The following is a 27,062-nucleotide window of genomic DNA, read 5'->3' on the forward strand; positions in this document are numbered from 1 at the left end:
AATATTATATTCAAATTAAGTCTCTTATGCTTTTTTTATTATTATTGCTCAAGAAACATTTCTTATTATTATCAGTGTTGAAAACACATTGTTTTTGCCTATTTACCTATTATTTTTTATGGAAACTGTGATAGGCTACCATTTAAAAGTTTGGGGTAAGAAAGAAAGAAAAAAGGAAATTAACACTTTTATAAATTTTTATTCAAAATGGATTGCTGTGAACTGTTAGACAAGTAATGAGTTTAGGTTCAATTAAATGAAATAAAACAAAAATATAAACTTCTGAGATTCATTTAATTAATTAGATTAATTAATCTGCATGCCATGCAATTAATTTCTTGAAATTTTTTTTTTTATTTGAAAGTCCTAAAATTTGACCAATACTGGGTCCAATATGGTGACAAATATATTGTGTATTCTGGGTGCACCATATTTTGGTTATAGGTCGATATAAGAGTTTTCTTTTCTTTTCTTTTTTTTATTGTATCAGTTGATAATGAATATTTAATTGTGCATGCTCATGTCCTATATTTTTACATTCAGATTACCTTTGCTGTCATCTTAATCTAAATAATGCAAATAAAGTGAATTTCACTTTAAAAACCCTGATAATTCAATAGCGGTCTTAAATGTAATCTTCAGCAAATCTCAAAATTGAGCGAAATACTGTGAACTTCTAAATATTTTGTGGAGAAGTACATATTTTACTTTTTGATCCCAGAGCTGAGAGACCCTCATCCTTACTAATCTGAGAGAACTGTGAACTGGGAAGTCCTGCTGCCATCCTCCATCCCTGAGCTTAGCAGCGTCTGTATTTTAATCATTACGGGGATATCGTATCAGCGTATCTCAGTGGGTACTAAGCAACACACTATAAGCAGGTAGCTGTATTTTAAAAAACACTACAGGTCATAATGGCAGATTTAGCTTTGTTTTAAGCTGACTGGCTGAATACTGCATTGGGAAATTAATACGGTGAAGTACAGTTATGCGGTCACTAGCTTGATCTGATTCTCTCTAAGACAAATCAATTGGAAGTAATCAGCCAAATTGTTTGCATTATACAACCCATATAATCAGAACATTTGCAAATGACTCTTTTTTTTTAAATGATTTGATTTATTTATTTTTTGGTGTCTGTGGACCTTAATTGTGTGGGTGGAGAGCAAATGCTTGGCCTAGATGACAATCAACACTGTTCTATTGTTGTATTTTAACAGTTAGACTAATGTGAAATCCCCACTAGAGCTTCAATAGAGAACATAGCATCATATTATATGTAACAGACATTTTATCACCTGCTCTGTATAGCATATATAATCATATGAAGTTCTTGTGTACATAATAACAGGTCGTTGCACACACACACACACACACACACATATATATACGTATATAGATATATATAATAAAATGTATCATTAAATATTTTACGTGTTATAATATGTGAAAATAAATAAATGTATAATACATGTATATTTTGGAGCCAAGCATTGTATTTCCTTGGAAATACATTTTTTACTTGACTTTACTTTGGATGTAAATTGGCCTGTTTTTGTCGCTTTTTTGGATCAAAGGTGGTTCCCCAACAGCCATGTATAATCGACAGACTTCCTTCAAAGTTCTGTTCTGGGTTACTGCACTGACCAGCAGAAGGTGAATATTGCTGGACTACAGCAGGAGAATTATTGAGGGCAGATTTATTAAGTAGCGTTCAGGTGGCATGAGAGAAAATATGGCTGTGTTAAATCATGGTACTGCTCCTGCCAAAATTATTATCCTATGTTAATACTTTCAGGAAGTGTGATTTGATAGCAATATAAAACTTCATAGCCACTCATTAGGTTCAAGTGTGAGCCATGACTGCATTTGAAAAGCGCACAAAGAAAACACCAATAGCTTCGATGTATTTTCTTATATATAAATGTTTTCTGATACTTATACAAGACTAAAGGTAGAACATTATAAATGAAAAATATTACAATAGACCAACAGTGAATAATGGAGAACCATGAACTGTGGGCGAGGGCAGCGTTTTCACGCATCTGTCTTGTGATCCGATTTCAGCTTAGTGTTAAATAAAGATAAAAGTGGTTTATATTTTTAATTTGTTGATTGAAATAGGGGGAAGGGAGGGGAAAAAATGCTATTATGTCTTCAATGAAAATTGTATTGCAATTAATCAGATGATGGGTGCGGTGGTTGTGGAGAGTGTGGTAGTTTGAATATCGTGGTGTTTTGGTGTAATCCTGGATCAAGGGGAACCACAATAGGAGTAAAAAGTCCCCTTGTTCTCTCAGATTAGCTCATATGCCACCTGTCAACAGCCACCTGGACAACATCACAGCGCCAACATATATTCAGTTCTCTCTGCATAAGAACTGGGACACATGGGAGAATTTGGGGGGACTCGTTTTTCACGCTCATAGAATGCGTTTCATGTGTGGTAGAGTTAGATTTGTACTGGTAAAATCCGTGTTCATGAGTTCATGCATCTGTTGTTTTCAACTGCACTGCAGAGGAAGTAGAACACAGTCAACTATGAAACCCACACTGCGTGTGTGTTTGTGCATGTATGTTTATGTGTGCTACTGGCATGTGGCGTGACGCATCAAAACTAATCGATGAAGCTGTCTATAATGAAAGCATCCATTGTGCTTTTGTCACGACATGCCTTTATTTTTTTTAAATATCTGAAATCTGATTTATATTTATACAAATATGTTTTGATGGTTTTGCATGGAATTATTATTATAATTTTTTTTAGATAACTTCTAATCGTTAAAGGCCAGCTTGTGATTGAAATTTTTTTGTGTTTGGCTACCTTGCCTTAATTTTTAACCATATACTGATAAGATGTTTCACCAAGGCTGCATTCATTTGCTAAAAAATACAGTAAAAACTGTAATATTGTGAAATATTAGTACAATTTAAAATAACTTTTCCTTTATTCCTTTGATGGCAAAGCTGAATTTTCAGCAGCCATTACTACAGTCCTCAGTGTCACATGATCCTTCAGAAATCATTCTAATATGCTGATTTGCAGCTTAAGAAACAGCTCTTATTATTATCAATGTTAGAAACAGTTGTGATGCTTAAGATTTTTGTGGAAATTGTGATCTCTTTCAGTATTCTATACATTTAAAAGAACCGCATTTGTCACTTTTGATCAATTTAAATCTTTGCTGAATAAAAGTATTAATTTATTTTTAAAAACTTTTGAATGGTAGTCTACATATGTTGTAGTAGTACCTCAAGCTCACAGCTGATTGGTCCATGTTAGTGAGGCTTTAGAGGTGACGTGGTGCAACTTTGACACTTCCAGTGTAAACACCTTCACGCTGCTGATGCTGATAAAGGATCCAGTTTTCTGTAAATACCAAACAGAACACAAACACTATTTATCAGAGATTTGATTCATATAGGTGTTGATCAAGCTCAACCTGTGTTACTGCAATCTTGCACCTACCAGCTGTATTTTCAGTTTTAAAATGGATGTATACAAACTCACAAATTTCTAAACTGTTCTTTATTCAATCAGGGGCAGATGTTTTGCAAGCCCATAACACTTTTGGTGAAACTTCTGTGAAATCGTTTTGATTCGCATTCTAGATAATGTATATTTTTCTGCATTGCTTGGAAGGCAGCATTGTAGTGACATTCTTTTAGTATTCAAATTAAGTACGCTGTAAAAAAAAGTGATTTTTCAAAGTTGTACGTACAAGAAAATATTTCTACTTCAAAATTGTATGTTTAATTCAATGTGTTACTTGCTGTTTCTTTTTAATTAATTGTTCAATTTATTAGCAATTTCTGAGTGAAAATTATTTCTACAAATATTAAAAATAGTCTGTCCCAAGTATAAACCTTCCACAATTAATTTAGCTTGAATTGCTTTATGTACAGGCTAAGTTCAAACATTGTTTTGTAGATAATTTCAGCCTTTGACATAAAACTTGGTACACTGTTTAAAATCAATTAATAAATAAAAACATACAAAAAGATATGTTTTACAGAATCATTTCAGTCTTTCTACTTCAAAAATTCACTTTTAATTCAGTGTGTTACTTGCCGTTTCTTTGTAATTGTGAAATTTATTAGCAATTTCTGAGTGAAAATTGTTTATACACCAATTTTTTTCTCAGTGTAAAATGGCAATTTCAGTATGCTTTTTAATTTTTTATTGTAAAGTTATACTTTCTAAGAAATTTGAGACTGAAGATTCAAAATTCTTGGCATCCTCATTGATAGAATGTTTAATCCATCTAAGCATCCAAAACAGCCCGTGACAGACCATAAATTATGCAAGCTAAATTGCAGTTGGTCTACCTTCTTAAGTCTGTTTGCATACTGATTTGTGATTGGTCATTAATTAATAATAATTTATATTTTTTTGCTGCCTCGAAAGTGCATTACGTTCTGGAAATGCAAGCTTTTTCATAGTCAAGTTTGGTATTTTAACTCATTTGCCACTTGCCATTTAGATGTATTGTGGACTTGAAAGTTCAAGTTTAATGCAGTTTTAAAATTGAGCTAATGTTTTCATTCTTTTTTTTCTATTGTTAATTCTCTGTCTTTCTCTCTCATCTTTCTTCTTCCTCTCTCTCTGTGTGCGTTTTCTTATGAAAACAACACGAGTAGCCAGCAGTAGAGGGTGAATCCCAGAGCCACTGTGTCTAATTAATCCACTCCCCTTCTTGCACGGCTGCACTGGCCACGCGCTCTCAGTCCATCAGATTGAAATTCATAACTTAATTGAGGTCAGAGCCTGGAGCCGAGAGAACAAAAGGCCCTGGCGAGAACCAGGTAGATCAATAGTGATAAATATCTGCCTGGGCTACTAGTAGTTCATGGTGAGGAATTGTTTGGGACAGAGCAGGGATGCTGTTTATTTACAGGTAATTTAGTGGCGTTGTGGAAATGGAGAGATAATTGAAGCTTTTGCATTTGTGCAGTAGGTTCCTGATAGCAGTTTTAAGGGTTTGACTGGTTTTACAAAATGTCACCAGTTGCATAATTTTATTTTAAAAAGATGCATGAAATGATTTAGTTGGAAGACGTACACATTAGGTAGGTTTAAAAAAAATGGTTGTGTTTCTCAAGTTCTGGCTACACACTTTCTTAATCCCAGCAACTGTTTAAAATTCCCTGTTGAGAACATTCTTACACATTCAGGTCCTTCTGCTGCTGCCACAGGTCCACTATAACAAATGGTTTTATCCTCCAGGTCATAACAAATACCCAAGGCAATCTGTCATAAGATTGGCGAGGAGAGGCGCCCAATCGCCAGCTGCATGAGAATGGGGCTCAATGGTTGGAGGGTTTAGCCGCACGGGGTGAAACACACACTTACAGCTCATTCAGAAGAGTTTTGCTTCTGATCTGAGGCTGGTTTGCTGTTCAAATTCTAATCATTGTAGGGTAACATATGAAACTGTGAGCAGCACTACAGGGCAGTCAGTGATTTTGGTTTCTCTAGTTTTGATTGCTAGTTCGGCGAGTATTGTGAAGCCCAATTCATTTTAGTGAAAGCAAAAAACTGTTTCCATGTTTTTGTGCCGTTTATCACTTTGTTTTTCAAGTAGGTGAAATAGATTTAATCAAATGTTGTTTTGTTTGTTTATGGTTCATGTTTGACTCCCTTGCAGACAAGTGATTTACAAATGCTTTGCGAATCGTTTCAAGCTTATTATTAACTTTTATGTTTGGCATTGTATTTGCTTTCATCATGCATTTCCTTGGACGTCCAACCTGTGACCTTGGTGTTCCTAGTGCTATGCTTTGCTCTTAGAGCTACAAGAATCCTGTAAGCATTCGCATAATTGTCATTCTTTTCACCTCCTTTTTATGTAAAAGAGGTTTATTACAGAATTCATTTTATTATTATAGTGTATTATTCACAAAAGTTTCACTTTTTTTCCTGTCACATTTAAAGCCAGAAAATGAAGATTCTGTCATCGTTTACTCACCCTTGTGTCGTTCCAAACCGGCATGCCTTTCTTTCTTCCGTAGAACTTAAAAGAAAATATTTCAAAGAAAATTGGGAACCGAAACTGGTTGGTTATCAACATTCTTCAAGATATCTTCTTTTATGTTTCACAGAAGAAAGAATGTCATACAGGTTTGGAACGACGTGAGGGTGCGTAAATGATGTCTGAATTTTCCATTTATGGGTGGAGTATCCCTTTAACATTGTTTTGTTTAAATGATTGAATGTTTGTAGCAGCGACAATTATCAAGTTATGATTATTACTGGATGGAGAAAAACATTATAACCAGTCCATGTTTATATCGCATTGTAAGTGAATAAGTGAAAAACTACTTTACTTTAAAGAGCTGATACAGCTCAAAAAGTAGAAATTTGTATTGCAGTCTGTATTGGATCAAGCGCTATATAAATAAAGGTGACTTGACTTGACTAGCAACACCGAGGTCATGGGTTTGATACCAAAAAAAAGTCACTTTTTGGATAAAAGCATCTGAAAAATACACATGTAAATGTGTTAAAGAACAAAAACACTGGCACATTGCTGCATTAAAGTACCCCAGACTGGCCTGCAAAATGCCCTGCCCCAAAATCACGCAATTCCGCACATATTTTTGCGGCATCTCCTGATTTGCATAATTCCTTCAGTCAATCGTGTGCTAAAATGCAGAAAGCACGTGAAAATAAACGACGCTATCAGCAGGTTCAATTCAGTCTCAGCGAAGTGTTTCATTCTAGCCGCAGGCAGCTAAACTCCTCTGATGAAAAGCCTCTCCAGAACCATCTGTTTCTCCCTCTTCCTGCCGCCTTGCCACAATACGTACACTCAACAGTTTTCTTTCTGTTTTCAAACCATCCACATAAATTGTGAAGGACATTAAAGCTGTCCACAGCTGTGTGCTGAGAAAGAGGGAGAGAGAGAGAGAGATTGAGCATATTTCCCAGCAGGGGCAAAACTTGCCCTGTGGTTTATTAGTTTTTCCCCCCACAGCGATTTAGCTGCGCCTGCAACATTGATTTTCATATTAGAGCGGTTTATGCATTTATTTATTTTATGTATTTCTTTTTGAACTGCTCTGATGATCCTGGACTTGCCCATGGTAATTCTCCACCACTCTTGGCTCATGCGAAATTGCTTAATGGATCCTAAGACGTCCCTTGGGGTGGACGCAGACACTGACAAGAGGGGGGCGGGACTGAATTCCACGAATGTGTTTTGTTTTCATTTGCGCTTCTTTTTAAATGTTCTGCGTTTACCCAAGGACTGTCAATGGGAAAAGAGAGTCACTAATTCAAAAGAACAAAAACAAACCCCAGACAATGATTTAATGCAGTTGTTAGGAAGGCGTGAGTGCTGGTTATGCAGCTGATTAACATACGTATGCTGTTGTGCATTAGAGAGAAGAGAGGTGAACGCTGTTCTGCCTCGAGGATTGACTGTAAAAGAAAAAAAAAATCAATCAGTCATGCTGCTACTAATCAATCTCCCTCTGAATATCACAGCCAACTTAAACAGCCTTGTCCTCCATAAGTGTTTCCTTGGAAACAATGTCTACGCCTTTCCATATCTCTCCTTATCTCTCTCGTTTTGTGTTTTTTTTTTACTTCTAAGACAAGCAAGACATCCGCATACAAATAATGTCAGTGTTTTTAATTTCAATTTAGGTGCATATTTATTCTCAGGAATAAGGATTTAGTAAAGTAAGATTTATTTATTTTATGCAATGGCAGCAACAGTAGTATGCTAACAATTGACCAGTGTTCAATAAATAATTACACTGCAATAATTTCATCCATTAAATAATATATTTTATTATCCAAACTGTGAGTAAAACTGTTCATACTGTATATAGACTCATTCTGCATTAATACAGAATTGATGTGCGTTAATTTTGTGCATTGTGTTTAGAATTGATTGCGGTGTGATGGATGCCCTCAGTCGAGATGCTTGAGTGTTTTGAGATGGTACTGTGAGGGGAAAAGCCTGACCTTATCTTTACAGAGGGACATTTTGGGATTGAGTGATATGCACTGACAGGCTAACCCTCACACACACAGACTGGCTGGCAAGGTTAACACACTGCACACAGAGGTGAAATAGATTCAATTAGGAGCGGTCCACCCACCTGATCCTTTTATCACAACTCTCGAACGAGAAAGTACCCTTGTGTGCACACTCCTATGGGTCAGTCCTACTATGCCGTATTTTCATGTGTCAATATGTTGGTTAAAATATGAAACTTTTTTTTAAGTAAAGTTTTCTCTAGTTTTCTTTAATAACACTATCACACGTAAATATAGGAGTGTTTGTTTTCTACTTGGGTTTGAGAAGTTTTTTTTTATTTTTCCGCAGGTGTTATGCACTTTATTAAGAATTATTTCAGGTGTTCCTTAATTTTTTCCTTTCTTTAATCGAAAATTAAACAAAACCATGTTAATTTTGAGAATATTGTTTTAAAGGTCCCATATTGTCAAAACTGAAATGTCCAGGCTTTTTTCACGATTACTGAGGTCTAGGGGCTATTTAACTACCATGTAAGTTTCAAAACAGTCGGTCCACAGTAAAATTCACGCAGCCTGCTTAAAGTTCTAGCTATATTTTACGAATCATTGTGACTTCCGTAAAACGTTGACGTCAGAACTACTGTCACCACCCCGAGCACCGCCCACAGTCCCACTCTCCTTTTGCCAAACCCCCAGACAACATCGTGTCCATGCTTTTGCTGAGCAACAACAACACGGAAACATGTCGAAAAGGTTAACTTTAACCACGAAACCAGATCGGCCGACCTGTAACATTAGTATAGTAAAGACAAACTCTCCGTGTCCATCTAGTCATGATGATGTATATATATTTCAATTGCAGCAGGCAACTATTTTTACAGCTACATTATTGTTCCAGCCACAATTAATCACAACAATGTATATACAATTACAAATGATTATATATAAATCGTCAGTTTGTTGTTTTACATGCATGCACACAGACATAATTTCATACACGACATAGTCGTGAGATGCAAGAAACATAGACATATGGCAAGAAATCTGTAGACGCGCACATAACAACAAAAGACAATATTTTATTGAACCTTTTCTGATAAGAAATGTGCGCTGCAAACGCAAGCATTTTTGACGATCGTTTCTGTCCAGTCTGCTCGATTTATCGCGTTTAACCACAGCTGTCGTCGTTTTTCAGATTTCTAATTTGAGGCTGTATTACATCGATTCTGGCACCCAACATCACAACAAGATGATATTTTAAGCTCCTTATATAACCGAATCTGCGCTGGTTTGAATGAACCGCCTCCAGTTTCCCCTTTGTTTTGCTGCCTCCAGCTAGCACTGTGACGTCGGCTGACCCTAGTTAATTGTGGTTGACCTGGCCGTGCATCACTCAGAAAACAACAGGCCAATCAGAAGGAGAGGCTCATGAATATTAATTAGACAGACCAAAATCAACCTGTTCTCAGCAGAGCTCCTGAGAGAGGAGCTGTAAAAATATATTGAGATGGTTTTTGGTACTTATACCGCAAATATATATTCTTAAGGACATCAAAACCTCAAATAAAACTCCAGAAAGGTGTACAATATGGGACCTTTAATTGCTAATCTATTAAGGTCCTTAATTACATCATCCTTCAGGAAATTGCATAATTTATGGTGAGAAAACAGTACAAACATAAATAAGTATTTTAAAAAATCAAGTTAATGAATTCTTTGATATTTTGTGGTATTAATTGGTGTTTCTCACTTTAAAACTTTCTATCTGGATTGATTCATTTTATACTGTTAAAAAACATTAATATTGTGAAATATTATTTCATTATTATTATTATTATATTATTTTAAAATGTAATTTATTGCTGTGATGGCAAGCTGAGTTTTCAGTATCAATACTCCAGTCTTCAGTGTAACATGATCCTTTAGAAATCATTCTAATATGCTGATTTGCTGCTCAAGAAATGTTTCTTAATATTATCAAAGCTGAAATTATGAATGTTTAAGAAAATCAAGTTAAGTGCCTGGGAAAAAAGCATATTTCTTTTTATAAGTTTATTTTACTCTTTTATAGAAATATCTCCTTAAATTTTAGACCAGCTTATTCATTTTTTAACATTAATAAAGATGCTGCATAATAGCAATAACCATACATGTTTACATGCAACTGTTTCCTCTTCGCAACTTGAATATCTTCAGTTTAATATATGCAACAGATCATCAAGAACTTCTGTGCTGTAAAGGAACCCAGATATTCATAAATCTTGTATTATATCAGTGCAAGACCGTAGGTGTTATGATCATGCATACGGCTGCATTTTCTACATGCTCTGATTAATGGCACCTGCTCATCATAAGCGTATCTGCATATGAATGCCGTGTGGTTATATCGATTCACTCCTCTGTCTATCCCTCTCTCCTCCTCCTGTCTACTGCCAGGGTCATTAAAAAACCCCTGCGCTCCCTGAATACAGTCATCATAAATCATAATTGCATGTGCATTTTTCCCCATTTGTTTAATGTTTCTGTCCGGGACAGCAGAGGGAAAGAAAGCAAGCGAGAGAGGGAGATAAAGAGAGAAAGGGTGTTCCTGTGAGAGATTTAGTCGTACTAGATAAAGCTGTGATGGTGGTTCCCAGCACACCTACCATATGCCACAGGGAGCCGCCGGGTTGTGCTGGTTTGAAAACATGAAAGCTTTTAGTGACCTGGTGGGCAGCGTATGTATGCCAGCTCCCATTGAAGCCTACACAGATGGTGCAACTGTACAGTCGCTACCACAGACGCCGCAGAAACATTAAACATAGTCTAATCCGTTTTACTATTACATTTCACCTCATCTTCACTATTTCTCTTTTTTTCCTCACTTTATCCTGATACACTGTACTTATTCCACTAATCTCTTTTATATTGTTGTTTTTTCGCTTTCTTTCTTCCTGTGAAATTCCCCTCTGTGTTTGCATCAGAGGGCTGTTTTGAGGTATTCCTCTTTGGGTTAATCTGATTGGACTATGCTACCTGAATGGATTGAAATACACAGAATGACAGTGATGGGAAAGAGAAGTGTTCTGGTCATTGATGCCGGTCTGTGATGGCTTGTTGGTGTGACTAGAAGAATTTCGATTTTATAAGCTTGTATGCCAACCTGTATACGGTTGGTAAGATTGTTTAAATGTTATTTAAAGAAGTCTCATGCTCAGAAAAGCTGCATTTATTTAATCAGTTTAAACTAATAGTTTTTTATTTGAGTATATTTTTAAATGTAATGTATTCCTGTGATGGCAAAGCTGAATTTTCAGCAGCCATTACCCCAGTTTTCAGTGTCACATGATCCTTCAGAAATCATTCTAATATACTGATTTGGTGTTCATCTCTTGTTATTATCAATCTTAAAACACTTGTGCTGCTTAATAGGTTTTATTTTTGAATTTGTTTTATTATATGAATTTAACTTCCTGCTATTGTCAGCATAAAAACAAGAGTAGAAAAATGTGTTTAAATTTGGAATCACAGGTTCTCATCATGGACTATTGAACCCTACTGCTTTTTTCTGTCTTTCAATAATATAGTTTTCTATGATCCACATTGGGATGTGAATTGGTTTTTGCATACAATTATAAATATATATATTTATATATGTATTCTCTCACGTATGTGTCTGAGGGATATACTGTATGTGTTTTCTGCAACACAAGGAAACCTAGAGGTCTGTGAGTTTCTTTCCACGTAGCTTCCTGATTAGGATAAAGTTTGCTTGGGAAAAATGCTATGCTGGCTTCGTACTTGACTTTTCTGCTTCTCCCTTGAAAACCAAATAGAGGACAATCCATTTTATGCCTGATTCCATCAGACTGCTCTAGAGACATTAGTCTATGACCCCCTCACACGAGCATACACATAAATACATATAAGCATGCGCTCAAACATACATGAACACATATGCACTAACACACACAGAGCTGCATATAGAACTTGAAATACTCCATTTAAAAATGTATTTCATTTGCAACACTGGAAATTAGCCTGATATTTTTTATTTTATATTTAATTATTTGATTTAATATATTTTGATTTCTTACGAGTGAGTTGGATCAGATAGTGAAGTGTAAGTGTCTAGCATACATGTAAATTCCTTCTGTACTGTTTAAAGTGAATCCCAGGATTGAACCGTTAAAATATAAGATGATTTTGCAATTATTCTAAAACTATAAACATAAACTAGGTGTGGATAGACTGGCTTTAACATGTGTATGTCTATATCCATTTCCCATGAATCATAGTAGTTTATGTGATAGCCAACCTGTTTGTCTGCTGTCTCCATCCACACACTGCCTCTTGTCTCCATGCACTAGCTGTGAACCAGCGCTCTGGGCCGATGCAGATGTTGCATACAAGATTAATGAAAGAAGATTATGTTTTGTAAAGCCCTCACTGTTTAATTATGGATATATGTATTTATGTGCATCTCCATATACTGTATCGGCCATTCGCATAAACATCTGCCACTCTTTATTCTATCGAGAAGGAAAAAGAAGTTTGCTCATTTTTTTTCCTACAGTTTTTTTTTACAGTGCGTGTCATAACGCTAAAATATGTGCATTGACTGATTTCTATATTTAGAAATATATTTATAATATGATTTTATGTTACAATGTTTCCCTTACAAAGATGTGTTCTACCAGAATAACATAGTTAATAGTTATTGTTGCAACTGTAAAATCAAACCGTTTGCAAAAATTACTGTAGTAACTATGGTATTTTGGTGAGAACTATGGTCAACGCTAGGATGAGCGTCCTTATCTTCTCTTGCATCACAAGAAAATGTGAAAATTAAAATAAAATGTGTGCAAACAAAAAAAAGCGATGTCTTTTTTTTTAACAGTCTGTCGCATTTTATTTCGAGAGAAGTAACTGTATCAGAGAGGTGAGGAGAGAGACTGCATCAGTATTCTGTTCGTCTAGTGGGATTTTAACCAGCTAATCCAATCAGAGAGCCCCTGGAGTCGCTCTCTCGCCTCTCCATAAACAATAGCATCTGACTCTAGGATCATTTGAGAGCCCTGGCCCTGGTGCGGTGAAGATTTTTCTATTAGGAACAATGGGATCAGACTTTAGCAGCACCAGATTGACAAGGCCATCAGCCTTGGCTCACTGCTTTGGAGAAGAAATGTCACTCAGTTGCAGCTTAAAAGAACAAGGTTGTGAACGATAGCATCACTTTTGGATAATTGATAATGGCTATTCCAAAACACACTTTTTAAGGCATTTTAAGGCATTATAGGCTCTCCTGATGTGAAGTCTGTTTCAAAAAGTAATCCGCAAAATACCTTGTTTAGTAGCATCATGTTTCCCAGAATGCATTGCAACAAGCTCAGTGGGAAAAAAATCCATCCAAGATGGCGGACAGAGAAATGTTACTATACCGTATTTTCCAGAACATAAAAACACTTTTTTTTTTATCATCTGAAATGTACTGCGTCTTATATTCCAAAGCAACTGATATATTATATACTATTAACGTCAAGCACATGCGCATGAAGTACGTGAGTGCAAGTTTATTTGTACTGTGCATTTCCTACATGCCGGTTGTTTCACGTTCACTTAAAATTAGTTTTTGCTTTGTGTTTATAATTAAAGTTATTTATACAGAATGCCACTTAATATATGTAATTTATACTAATAGACTAATTTATATTCATTTATACTTGATTTTCAAATTTCTGTTCTATTCTGAATACTGTTAAAATTGTGGAGTGAAAGGAACTAAAATACAAGTTTGTAGGGTTTATAATGTTTGTAAAAAAAAAAAACTCTCAACAATGACATTTTGACCTGATGTGACTTCTAGTCAGGTGCGACGTTTCTGGAAAATATATTAAATATGCTTATATTTAACTCGGTACTGAAAAGTAACGTGTTAAATTCAGCATTAATTAAAATGCTCTATTTTATTCAATAGTTCTGTATTTTTTGCTTGTTAGTGTTGCACTGTAAGCCTTTCAACAAGTCTACTGTCAGATGCCTATTTAATCACTATGACTTGTAGAGTAAATCCTCTGTACATGAGTCTGTACTGTGGGCTAATGAAATTGTCTATGGAGGATAATGCAGGCTGATGTTGTGTCAGAGGTGCAAACGTGCGACATGCCATAAAAACCCTCTGTAGTTCTCATTGGGTTCTGATGATCTCCAACAACCACCCAGCCAAAACAATAATGCCATTTGTCATCATTATTAGGGTGAGAAGGCACATTGAAGTGGCAATTAAAATATAATTTAGCCCGACGACACTTGTCATCCGCAGAACTTCCCGACCCCTTGAGTGTTGCTTTCCACTGGATTTATATCCACACACACAGGATCCTTAATCCTTGCCTTAGATATGGCTTTCTCTGCATCGCACCTCTGATACCACAAGCTGTGGCAATTTGTCACCAGCACTCCAGGCAGATTGGGGCTATTGTATAAGCATCTATTGTTGTGTGATGCCCTCAGTCTCCGTGGCTAATGCATCGGACACGGTCCCTGCAGGGGACAATGAATAGATCATCCTAGACCTTTATACACATACAGCATGATGGCCTCATAGCCTCGTTGAGCACGCGGGTCAAAGGTTTGTTCATATTAAACTGGTTTATGTATCCACCTAAACAAAGTCCTCAAGCTCCTCTGATCCTGGTTACTCGTTCAAAAGTCGGTTTTGGAGGTTAAAGGATCTGATTGTTTATCTGACAGGAAATCAATGTTTAATCTGTGTTCTTAATCCTTTCAAAGTCAAAATCACCTGTTTTAGGCTGTATCATGTGGCGGTAGTTGAACTCAATAGGCAGGCCTTACACTTGATCATGTTTGTTTGTTTTATGGTTCTTTTTGGAGTCGAAGTCATTATGGATACAGATTAGAAAGTTTCTAAAGAGTTTCACAATAGTTGAGTAGTTGTACTGTTCGATGTCTTTTATAACTCCAAACATCTTTCTTTTCTCTCCCAGGATGATGAAGGACAGACCGCACTGCACTATGGTAAGAATAGAACTATGCTGTGGCAACCAAAGTTTAGCTTTATGTCACAGATGCTGTCTAATGAAAATAAAAGAATATAACAATTTCAGTTCGTTCCATAGTTTGTGAAAAGAAGCATTTGCAAATTAAAGTCCAAGGAGCACAACTTTACATGGGAATAAATGTTTTAAAACACTGTTTAAAAACTTTTGACTATTTGTTTCAACAAAAATATTGGGATAAAATCGCTTACAGATCTTATTTGTAACTGGTTGTATTCAATTTTCAACTTTTTCAACTTCTATTTTAACATGACTATGCAAAGTTGGTAAACACAGTGCATTTGACATAATATGCATTACTGTGAACACAATATTTTGTTCGTTTTTCCAAATTGAGCGACGAGACATTATTATACACTACTGTTCAAAAGTTTGGGGTCGGTAAGATTTTTTTAAAATGTTTTTTTTTAAAAGACGTCTTTTAAACTCCGCAAGGCTGCATTTATTTGATTAAAATACAGTGAATATTACTATTTAAAATAATATGAATAAATCTATTTGAACATGTTTTAATATGTAATGTATTCCTGTGATGTCAAAGCTGAATTTTCAGCATCATTACTCCAGTCTTCAGTGTCACATGATCCTTCAGAAATCATTCCAGTATGCTCAAGAAACATTCTTTATTATTATTATTATTATTATTAATGTTAAAAATAGTTGTGCTGCATAATTTTTCTGGAAACCGTGATGCACATTTTTTTCAGAATGGCATTTATTAGAAATAGAAATCTTTTGTAACCTTATAAATGTCTTTACTATCGATTACTTTACTATTTGATCCATTTTATGTGTCCTTGTTGAAAAAAAGTGTTAATTTCTTAAAAAAAAAAAGAAAAAGAAATTAACACTTTTTTTCTTAAATCTTCAAAAAGATTTTAAAATCTTTAAAAATCTTTAAAAAAAGATTTCTGAATGAATTTCTTTTGAGCTCACTTCAGAGGTTACAGGAGGAAGGTAGGTGTGTGTGAGCAGGGGTACATTTGTCCACAGCCACACGTGTGGTAAATAGAACCTGTAATAATCACCAGTTGTCCCAAAGGAAATCAACAGTGTTCCTCTGTCACGTGACACTACACATGGGTGGCCTCCAGGCCCTTGTTCTCTATGTGTGTGTGTGTGTGTGTGTGTGTGTTTGCCATCTGTCCTCTGGTTGGTCGCATGGCAGGGTGGACATCGACGATCGCTCCTTGGGGAGGGGGAGCAGAAAAATGATGGGGGGGATGGGATATAAAAAAGTGACTAATAAACATAAGCGATGAACTCAAGAGAGACGAATAGCACAGAATGAAAATTCATTTCCACCTCTCCCTGTGTGGGGCCATGCGGCTGACACATGATTAATTGAGGGGTTTACTGCACACTGTAAATTATTCTTCTTCTCTACGGCTCCCCAGAGGCGCGAGGGGCTTTACGGCCCAAGGACCCGTACGCGTGCCTAAAATAAAATACAGTAACAAAAAAAATGGACTATATGAATGTTTTCCTTTTCTGCTTCCTGCTTAAAGTGACAGTTAACCCAAAAATTAAAAATCTGTCATCATTTACTCAGCCTCATGTTACATAGACCTGTATGACTTTCTTTCCAAAAGAGATATTCCTTACAATGAGAGTAAATGGGGACTAAGTACAACCAAGGTCACCGGTCAGCATTCACTTTCATTGCATAGAAAAGAGCAGCTTGGACCTTCTACATCTACTTTTATTACACACAAGAAAGAAGGTCATATGAACATCATAAAGGTGAGTAAATGATGACTGATTGAAAAATGGCTTTAATTTTTTTGGGGAAATATTCCTTTATGAGGTTTTGTGCTTACATTACTTTTTCTTGCTAGTGGAGCTTGCTAAGGCAGTAATCTTTATTAGTACATTTACATTTAATCATTTAGCAAACGCTTTTATCCAAAGCTTAGATATACAGAGAAGCAAAAGCTATTTATCGTACCTACTGTATATAACTATATTAACTGTAACACAATACTTAATTTCTTTTCTTATTTTATTTTAGAATTAATTTAAATTCATTTTATTTGCATTTTAATTATATATATATATATATATAGGTAGTTGACAAATAGGCAGTAAAAAATGCTTATTTTGTAAAAGACCATTTTTGAAGAAGAAATGCACTAAATGTCACTAACTTTGTCAATTCTTTCATTGTTTTTTCTTAACATTTTCACTGAACTGTACCATACATTTGTTATGGTGTGACATAGCAAAAATTAAGAAAAAAACCTCTTAATAATATATAAATAGCATGAGAGAGTTTTATCTTCATTGTTAGACGCTTATTTTCATATAGTGTTATTTATTTAATATGAAATTATAATTAACATCATTTTTTCCCCATGACTTGTTGGACAATTTCAGGACAAATTTTGACAACAAGACAAACTTTTCTGTCATCTGTTAAAAACTGCAGAAAATTATACAATTTTAAGATGAGTGATATTTGTATCCCCCCTATTACAATACTCAACGTTTTTTTTATTTTTTTTATTTTTAGATATTTTGAGATTTTTATGTGTCACACCATGGGACGTTACGTCACACCAAAGTACAGAAATGGTAGTTATTACATTATTTCTATTTAATTTTGAAGATGTCAAAGGAGAAAGAAAGTTTAATTTTGATACAAACAATATCAACATGTTTTTTAAACAAAAATAATCATTTTCATCAACAAAAGTCAGTCTCTTAGTCAATCAGTATGTTACTGAAACTTTTCTAGCCCCCCTGACATGTGTGGCACAGCTAAATATGATTGATATTCAAACTATATTCATCAAGATGTGAATGACATTTTTAAAACTATATGGCTACTGTTTTTAAGGCATCATTTTGATTCTATTTACTTTCTGCATCTTTCTCTTAGGTGGATCCCTGTTAATTTTCTGTCTATATTTCCATGTCCTCTCTCTTCCAGTAATTTCTCTCCCTCAATTCTTTCTGTTTCAAAAACAAATGACCACATTTTATACTTATTTTTAAGACACTTTATAACAGTACAAGTTTTCTGCAGAAACATCCGAAAATAGTTTAATGTAATTATTGCTTTTAAGAACACTGTAAATTATCAAAAAACGCTTTTTAAAGAGACCTTGTCCTCTGGTGTGACATCTTTGTCCTGTGGAGTGACAGTACAGGCGTCACACCGGAGGACATTTTCTGTCACACCAAAGGACGTTTCAGCCTTTTTCTGTCAATTAATGACCTTGCTATTCCAAGCTAACCTGTCATTAGCGGTTAGCCAGACACATTTGCGTCATTTTCCATGATTATGTAGTTTAACATGCAGTTTTAATTAAAAAATTTAAGGGTGTCACACTAAAGGACAACAAAATGTAACACTTTTGTAGTGGTACCAAAAAAAGTTACATTTTGAACAATTCTGAGACAGAAATCGACCATGTGCACGTGTCATGGGCTTCACAGGGGGCTTCAGTAACATAATCATGAATGGGGTCCTTCAACTAATGTAATTTTGTTCTGGAATTGGCCAATTTAAAATCAGGATATGGTGTCAGACCATAGGACATGGTTTTCAGAGACAAAATATATATGTAACACTTTTGTAGTGGTACCAAAAAAAGTTACATTTTGAACAATTCTGAGACAGAAATCGACCATGTGCACATGTCATGGGCTTCACAGGGGGCTTCAGTAACATAATCATGAATGGGGTCCTTCAACTAATGTAATTTTGTTCTGGAATTGGCCAATTTAAAATCAGGATATGGTGTCAGACCATAGGACATGGTTTTCAGAGACAAAATATATAAAGTTCCTACGCTTTCAGAAATATATGAATGAAAAAAATTATTGCCATTTACTAAAATAGACACTTGTACAATTATGCCAGAGGTGTTTATTAACATATTTATGCTTTTCTTTTTAATTTATAAAAGTTGTAATTTACTGAACCATGCTTGAGACAGTCACACCATAGGACAATTCTAATAACACTGCAGCTTTTATAACAACAGGTCCATGTAGGACAAAGAAATGGTTAATGATTTACTGCATTTTAAATAACAACGATATTAATTATATTCATTTTTATCTTGTGGGACAGTGAAAATGCCATGTCACGTCAACAACCCATATACAGTATATATATATATATATATATATATTTCTTCTATTTTTTTTCTGCCATACAATAAGAAAAAAAACTTTCTTTGTTTACTTTCTATATTACTTTCTAATGTATAGTGGTTTCCAAAACAAATTTAAGCAGCACGACTGTTTAACAATAATAAGAAATGTTTCTTGAGCACCAAATCAGCATATTAGAATGATTTCTGAATGATCGTGTGACACTGAAGACTGGAGTAATAGCTGATGAAAATTCAGTTTTGCCATCACAGGAATTCATTTTAAAATATATTCAAATAGAAAACAGTTATTTTTTCTGTCAATTAATGACCTTGCTATTCCAAGCTAACCTGTCATTAGCGGTTAGCCAGACACATTTGCGTCATTTTCCATGATTATGTAGTTTAACATGCAGTTTTAATTAAAAAATTTAAGGGTGTCACACTAAAGGACAACAAAATGTAACACTTTTGTAGTGGTACCAAAAAAAGTTACATTTTGAACAATTCTGAGACAGAAATCGACCATGTGCACGTGTCATGGGCTTCACAGGGGGCTTCAGTAACATAATCATGAATGGGGTCCTTCAACTAATGTAATTTTGTTCTGGAATTGGCCAATTTAAAATCAGGATATGGTGTCAGACCATAGGACATGGTTTTCAGAGACAAAATATATAAAGTTCCTACGCTTTCAGAAATATATGAATGAAAAAAATTATTGCCATTTACTAAAATAGACACTTGTACAATTATGCCAGAGGTGTTTATTAACATATTTATGCTTTTCTTTTTAATTTATAAAAGTTGTAATTTACTGAACCATGCTTGAGACAGTCACACCATAGGACAATTCTAATAACACTGCAGCTTTTATAACAACAGGTCCATGTAGGACAAAGAAATGGTTAATGATTTACTGCATTTTAAATAACAACGATATTAATTATATTCATTTTTATCTTGTGGGACAGTGAAAATGCCATGTCACGTCAACAACCCATATACAGTATATATATATATATATATATATATTTCTTCTATTTTTTTTCTGCCATACAATAAGAAAAAAAACTTTCTTTGTTTACTTTCTATATTACTTTCTAATGTATAGTGGTTTCCAAAACAAATTTAAGCAGCACGACTGTTTAACAATAATAAGAAATGTTTCTTGAGCACCAAATCAGCATATTAGAATGATTTCTGAATGATCGTGTGACACTGAAGACTGGAGTAATAGCTGATGAAAATTCAGTTTTGCCATCACAGGAATTCATTTGAAAATATATTCAAATAGAAAACAGTTATTTTAAACTGTTATAATATATATATATATATATATATATATATATATATATATGATTAAAATTTTTAATCTAATTAATTGATATGATGAGCTTAAGAGACACTTAAAAGTCATACGAGCCCCAAACATTTAAACGGTAGTGTACACTGAAGTGGGACCTGATCCGTGTATAGAGACCAGATATCATAGAGACTTTGCCCTCTTGAGCTGGGCTCTCTTGACTTTGGCCAGTAAGCATCCATTTAGCAACCACATAGCAACATGCTCAGAACACTCTTGTACTTGCCTACTCTTTCTCCTTCTCCTCCTGTCTTATTCTTTCTCTTTCTCTTTTCCTCTCCCTTCCCTCATTCTCTCCTGGTCAGGGGTCTGAGGTTAAAAGCCACTCTTGTCCCTCAGGGTTTTCCTGCTGACATCAGCCACTCACCTAAGAGAAAGAGTAAGGAGAGCATTTCTCCCTCCTTTTTAAAAGAAGGCAGTAGTTGACAGAGACGTAAAAAAGCACTCAAGCTCAGAGGAATGTCCCTGCGTCAGCGTGGCAGGCAACACTAACAGGGTTACAGGAGTGCCGCCCCTAATGGGGTGCAAACTGCCAATGGGGCACAAATGCAAGCGTACTGCTCAACTACTGGTGCAGCTTGCACATTCAGTCTTCATACATACTGTAACAATTACTTTAAGTATACGGGTAAGAAAATAGGATTGAATTCATTTCTGTTCAAGGTGGCATGTTACCTAAGAACTGGTAGCAGTGTTATTTTAGTATCGGGATACTATTATAGTTTTTTATAATATTTTGAATTAGTTTTTATTTTGATATTCTGCTTTCATTTCCAGTTACAGTTACTTTACAGTTACTTTAAATTACAGTTTTAGTAGTTTTATATATTTGTGTTTTTTTAATTACTCTTATTTCAGTTTTAGTTATTTTAGTAAGTCAAGTTAAACTAAATGTTGCCTTGACAACTAGCTGAAATTTTATTTTATTTTATTTTATTTCAGTTAATGTTTGTTATTTTGTGAAATAGTAACAAATTTTGTTATATAACCATTTTTTATGGTTTTAGTATTAGTTAACTATAATAACCTTGACTGGTAGATGTTTAGTGTTAGAATCTAGAATTTTATTTAAATTATATTGTTAAAATTTAGGAAAATTTTAAGGAAAAATATTATTATTATTAATTCCTCAAATTTAGCACAAAATATTTTTATTATACAAATATTAAAATAATAAATCCATGTAACACATTTTATTAATTTTGATTTATTTTATTTAAATAGTTATGTTTGTTGCAATGAAACAACTATCAATAAATTAAGAATTATTGTGTTGTATCAGATCTGCTCAGCATCATTTTATCAGTTCAGCAGTGCACTTAAAAAAATACAATTTGCAGTTAGACGAAAAAGTACTTTTAGAATAATCAAAATGTAATGTTATTAAGTTTTCATAATTTTATTAGAATAAAGGAATACAATTTCACAAAAAGTTGACTTATTATGAAAATAAAGTCACAACATTTGCCCCTAAAGTGCTGTTCTAGCAGTGTGTCTGTCTCTGACTCCCTTGTTCAAAATACAACAAAATGCAAATATACCCAACCGAATTAATACTTCTTTCTTGTGTTCTCTCTCTTTCTCTAGCCTCAGCTTGTGAGTTTGCAGAAATCGTTGAGTTACTCCTGAAGGCCGGAGCTGACCCGTCAATCAAAGATCAAGAAGGTTCCCTTCCAGAGGAGGTGACAGAGTCTAGTGCCATCTCTTCTCTCCTGCGCCAGTACACTGCTCCTAAAGGCTAAATCTCACTCTGTGAAATCTTACTCCACAAAATCAAACCCAATCCACATGATCACCATCCAGTTAAAAGTTCATACAAACTGTGCTGCTCATCCAAATGGTACATGCCTGATGTCAAACTGACACTAGTTCTAGAACTACTATCATTGATTCCATTTGGCTGTGCAGCACAGATGTTATATTTTCAAACCGCTAAGTTCAGACAACCTGTCCTCCCCCGTCCTAGAATGGTACATTCCAATGAATGTGTTACTGTTGTTACTATTAAAGACACGGAATCTTACAATGGTGTCTCCTTTTTTACTTGCTTTCTAGAGGTTTTCTGCCATTATACGCTGTTCTTTTATTATAGCATGACCATATTCCAGCAAACATTTCTTTAGGAAGTCAATGCAGAATGGTTTTACTATGCATGAAATTCAGTGTTTTTCAACTGCTGTATTACAGCAAGTTTGACAATAAAATGTGAACAGTAGTGCTTCGGGATCATGGTAGATGTTAATCATTGTGCCGATTGTGATATAAATGATTTGAAACTGGGAGAAACGTTGAGGAATGGAAGTTTGATAAGCACACAAATTTTGTTCCTGATTTGATGGATATTAAAACCTCTTTTTGCTTCTCTGTTTAGGATCCAGACATTAAATACACAAATAGTTGCATAAATAAAAATTTGCCAAGACATAGATGAGTTTGTTTGTTCATCGGAACAGATTTTAAGAAATTTTGTATTGCATCGCTTGCTCACCAATGGATCCTCTAGTCTACAGTAAATTGGTGCCATCAGAATGAGAGTCCAAACAGCTGATAACAACATCACAAAAATCCACATCAATCCATCCATCAATTAACATCTTGTGAAGTGAAAAGCTGCATGTTTGTGAGAAATCCATCAAGGCGTTTTAACTTTAAACTGACACTTCTGGACAAAATCCAAAAAGAGTCCATAATCCATAAGAAGGCTTCCTCCAGTGAAATGTCCATCCCCTTTTGTCATCTCACATCAAAATCCACCGACATATTGTTTTGAACACATGGTTTAGAACTGTTTTGGTCTGTTTTCACTTGTAAACATTGCTTGATCTAAGCATATTTCTCTCCTGATTCAGACAAAAAAAATTCACTGGAGAAAGCAATGTTATAGATAGAAGACTTGTATTTTAGCAGAAAGAAAGTGTATGAAGATAAAAATGGCTTGATGAATTTTGTTACAAACTCAAAACCTTTTGCTTCATAAGATGTTAATTGACAGACTGAAGTCGTGTGGATTACTGGCTTCTGGACAAAATCCAAAAAGAGTCCATAATCCATAAGAAGGCTTCCTCCAGTGAAATGTCCATCCCCTTTTGTCATCTCACATCAAAATCCACCGACATATTGTTTTGAACACATGGTTTAGAACTGTTTTGGTCTGTTTTCACTTGTAAACATTGCTTGATCTGAGCATATTTCTCTCCTGATTCAGACAAAAAAAAAATTCACTGGAGAAAGCAACATTATAGATAGAAGACTTGTATTTTAGCAGAAAGCAAGAGTATGAAGATAAAAATGGCTTGATGAATTTGTTACAAACTCAAAACCTTTTGCTTCATAAGATGTTAATTGACAGACTGAAGTCGTGTGGATTACTGTTGGGACTCTCATTCTGACGGCACCTATTCACTGCAGAGGATCCATTTGGTAAATGGTCTAAATTTCTCCAAATCTGTTACAATGAAGAAACAAACTCATCTACATCTTGGATAGCCTGAGGTTGAGTACATTTTCAGCAAATTTCAATTTTTGGGTAGACTATTCCTTTCATTATTATTATTTCATTACATTTATATAGCGCTTTTCTAGGCACTCAAAGCGCTTTACATTGTCAGGGGTATCTCCTCATCCACCACCAGTGTGCAGCTGTTGGCCTCACTAACACCTCTTCCAGCAGCCACCTAGTTTTCCCAGGAGGTCTCCCATCCAGGTACTGACCAGGCTCAGCCCTGCTTAGCTTCAGTGGGCAACCAGTCTTGGGTGATATGGCTGCCGGGTAAATGTAGTAAATGTTCATAGTAAATGTAGGATAGCCTGAGGTTGAGTACATTTTCAGCAAATTAAAATTTTTGGGTAGACTATTCCTTTCATTATTATTTCATTACATTTATATAGCGCTTTTCTAGGCACTCAAAGCGCTTTACATTGTCAGGGGTATCTCCTCATCCACCACCAGTGTGCAGCTGTTGGCCTCACTAACACCTCTTCCAGCAGCCACCTAGTTTTCCCAGGAGGTCTCCCATCCAGGTACTGACCAGGCTCAGCCCTGCTTAGCTTCAGTGGGCAACCAGTCTTGGGTGATATGGCTGCCGGGTAAATGTAGTAAATGTTCATAGTAAATGTAGCACAATTCTTTATTACATTGGTTTTACTTAGAGGTCTCTGGAGGGTAAATAGCATGAAGTACATCTGATCAATGTCTTCATGCTGTAATTATTTCATTTTTGGCTTTTTGAATTTTTATGCTTTAAAACCACAAATACACAGGGTGACTTTAAGTGTTTCTGAACACTTTCCAAAGAGCCAATACATAGGAATCCTCAAACTTTGTTTTACCCAAAGTTCTACAGCTGATACACCGTTGTTCAAAAATAGTGGGATCACTATATCTTTAGAGTATGACGTATTGAATAAAAACTGAGCTCAAGTGGAGGAATGGGAAACATTAGCCGGGTCTGGGTCTGTAGAGCTGCATCCCTCCTCGAGAGCAAGATCGTCCATCTGTCTCTTTAGATATTCCATAGACAGGCTGGAATTATGGTATCGGTTTGTTTGTAAAGACTGTTTGTCCCTTATTCCGGTAATTTCCATAAATCCACTGGAGTTGGGGGAGGGTCAATGCCGCTGATGGCATCCTCCGTGGGCTTGTCTGCACGACAGTGACACTAAGCCCATTACGTTTCCATTATGTGCCTCAATTTCCCTCAGAGCTCTTCACTTTTGACACGGACTCCGCTAAAATCATGTCCCATATTGCTCAGCTTTCTTTACTTAACGTTTCTCCCATCCAGGTACTGACCAGGCTCAGCCCTGCTTAGCTTCAGTGGGCAACCAGTCTTGGGCTACAGGGTGATATGGCTGCCGGATAAATGTAGTAAATGTTCATAGTAAATGTATCACAATTCTTTATTACATTGGTTTTACTTAGAGGTCTCTGGAGGGTAAATAGCATGAAGTACATCTGATCAATGTCTTCATGCTGTTATTATTTCATTTTTGGCTTTTTGAATTTTTATGCTTTAAAACCACAAATACACTGGGTGACTTTAAGTGTTTATGAACACTTTCCAAAGAGCCAATACATAGGAATCCTCAAACTTTGTTTTACCCAAAGTTCTACAGCTGATACACCGTTGTTCAAAAATAGTGGGATCACTATATCTTTAGAGTATGACGTATTGAATAAAAACTGAGCTCAAGTGGAGGAATGGGAAACATTAGCCGGGTCTGGGTCTGTAGAGCTGCATCCCTCCTCGAGAGCAAGATCGTCCATCTGTCTCTTTAGATATTCCATAGACAGGCTGGAATTATGGTATCGGTTTGTTTGTAAAGACTGTTTGTCCCTTATTCCGGTAATTTCCATAAATCCACTGGAGTTGGGGGAGGGTCAATGCCGCTGATGGCATCCTCCGTGGGCTTGTCTGCACGACAGTGACACTAAGCCCATTACGTTTCCATTATGTGCCTCAATTTCCCTCAGAGCTCTTCACTTTTGACACGGACTCCGCTAAAATCATGTCCCATATTGCTCAGCTTTCTTTACTTAACGTTTATGCATTTTTACAAGTCGCCTCTCTGGATGCTTCCCTAACACCATTAGTGGCAGATGGTGGAGGTTTGTTACTCTCACTCTTTCTCTCTCTCACTGTCTGTCCCTTTCATTTTCTCTCTCTCTATTCAGCCAGTTGTCCAGCTTATAAATGGAATGGCATGTACTGGGCTACTGTTAATGCAATGCTTTACTTCACCCTCACTTAGAATTTGCCAGCCAGCAAAAATTGCTGAAAAATATCCCACTAATATCTCAAAAAAGAGGCTGTAGTAGGCTGTAGTGATGACGTATTTTTGTAGACCAATCCGAAAGTTAACATACCCTTGGTTACCTCGACAAAAACCCAATAGGATTGTGGATTCATTGGTTTTTGAATTATTGCAGAAAATAAGAACTGTGACCAACAAATGTTTATGATTCTTACACATTTTGTTAAAATGAACAACTTTTATGAATTTTGAGGCCTTAATACAGACGTAAAAAGCTAAATGTAGGCTATGAACAAACAACACCATGGTCGCATGACTTCAGCGTGGCGATCACTTCAAAAAAAATTTGAACGTTTGAGTTAGAACAGTTTGCAGGGGCGCAATCATAAAAACAACAAGACTGTGAAAGCAGCCTAGCGAGTAGATTAATTTTCCTGTTCGGTGTGATTACATTCAATGTCCCAGACAACCTCTGTAGTCCCATTTAGCCACTTGTTAAAGGGGTCATATGATGCGATTTCAATTTTTCCTTTCTCTTTGGAGTGTTACAAGCTCTTTGTGCATAAAGAAGATCTGTAAAGTTGCAAAGACTAAAGTCTTATGGAACAGTGGAGAACCTTCCCAGGAGTAACCAGCCGACCAAAATTACCCCAAGAGCACAGCGATGACTCATCCAAGAGGTCACAAAAAACCCCACAACAACATCCAAAGAACTGCAGGCCTCACTTGCTTCAGTTAAGGTCAGTGTTCATGTTATTCCGGTAATTTCCATAAATCCACTGGAGTTGGGG

General features: G+C 35.6%; 1 protein-coding gene across 3 annotated transcripts in view; it reads left to right on the forward strand.

The window, feature by feature from the left end:
- Positions 1 to 22,540, forward strand: part of acbd6 (acyl-CoA binding domain containing 6) — a 35,751-nt gene extending 13,211 nt beyond the window's left edge. The window contains exons 7-9 of one of the 3 annotated variants that reach the window (XM_016295919.1): positions 1,578 to 1,656; positions 14,977 to 15,007; positions 22,105 to 22,133. In XM_016295919.1, coding sequence (XP_016151405.1) covers positions 1,578 to 1,646 — 69 coding nt within the window. In that variant the 3' untranslated portion in view covers positions 1,647 to 1,656; positions 14,977 to 15,007; positions 22,105 to 22,133. Of the gene's footprint in view, positions 1 to 721; positions 1,040 to 1,577; positions 1,657 to 14,976; positions 15,008 to 22,104 lie in introns of those variants that run through there. The other 2 variants (XM_016295911.1, XM_016295928.1) reach the window with 2 other exon arrangements.
- Positions 22,541 to 27,062: the final 4,522 nt, after the last annotated feature.

This window comes from Sinocyclocheilus grahami, unplaced genomic scaffold, assembly GCF_001515645.1.
Source record: "Sinocyclocheilus grahami isolate Dianchi unplaced genomic scaffold, SAMN03320097.WGS_v1.1 scaffold16.1, whole genome shotgun sequence".
NCBI classification, from domain to species: Eukaryota; Metazoa; Chordata; class Actinopteri; order Cypriniformes; family Cyprinidae; genus Sinocyclocheilus; species Sinocyclocheilus grahami.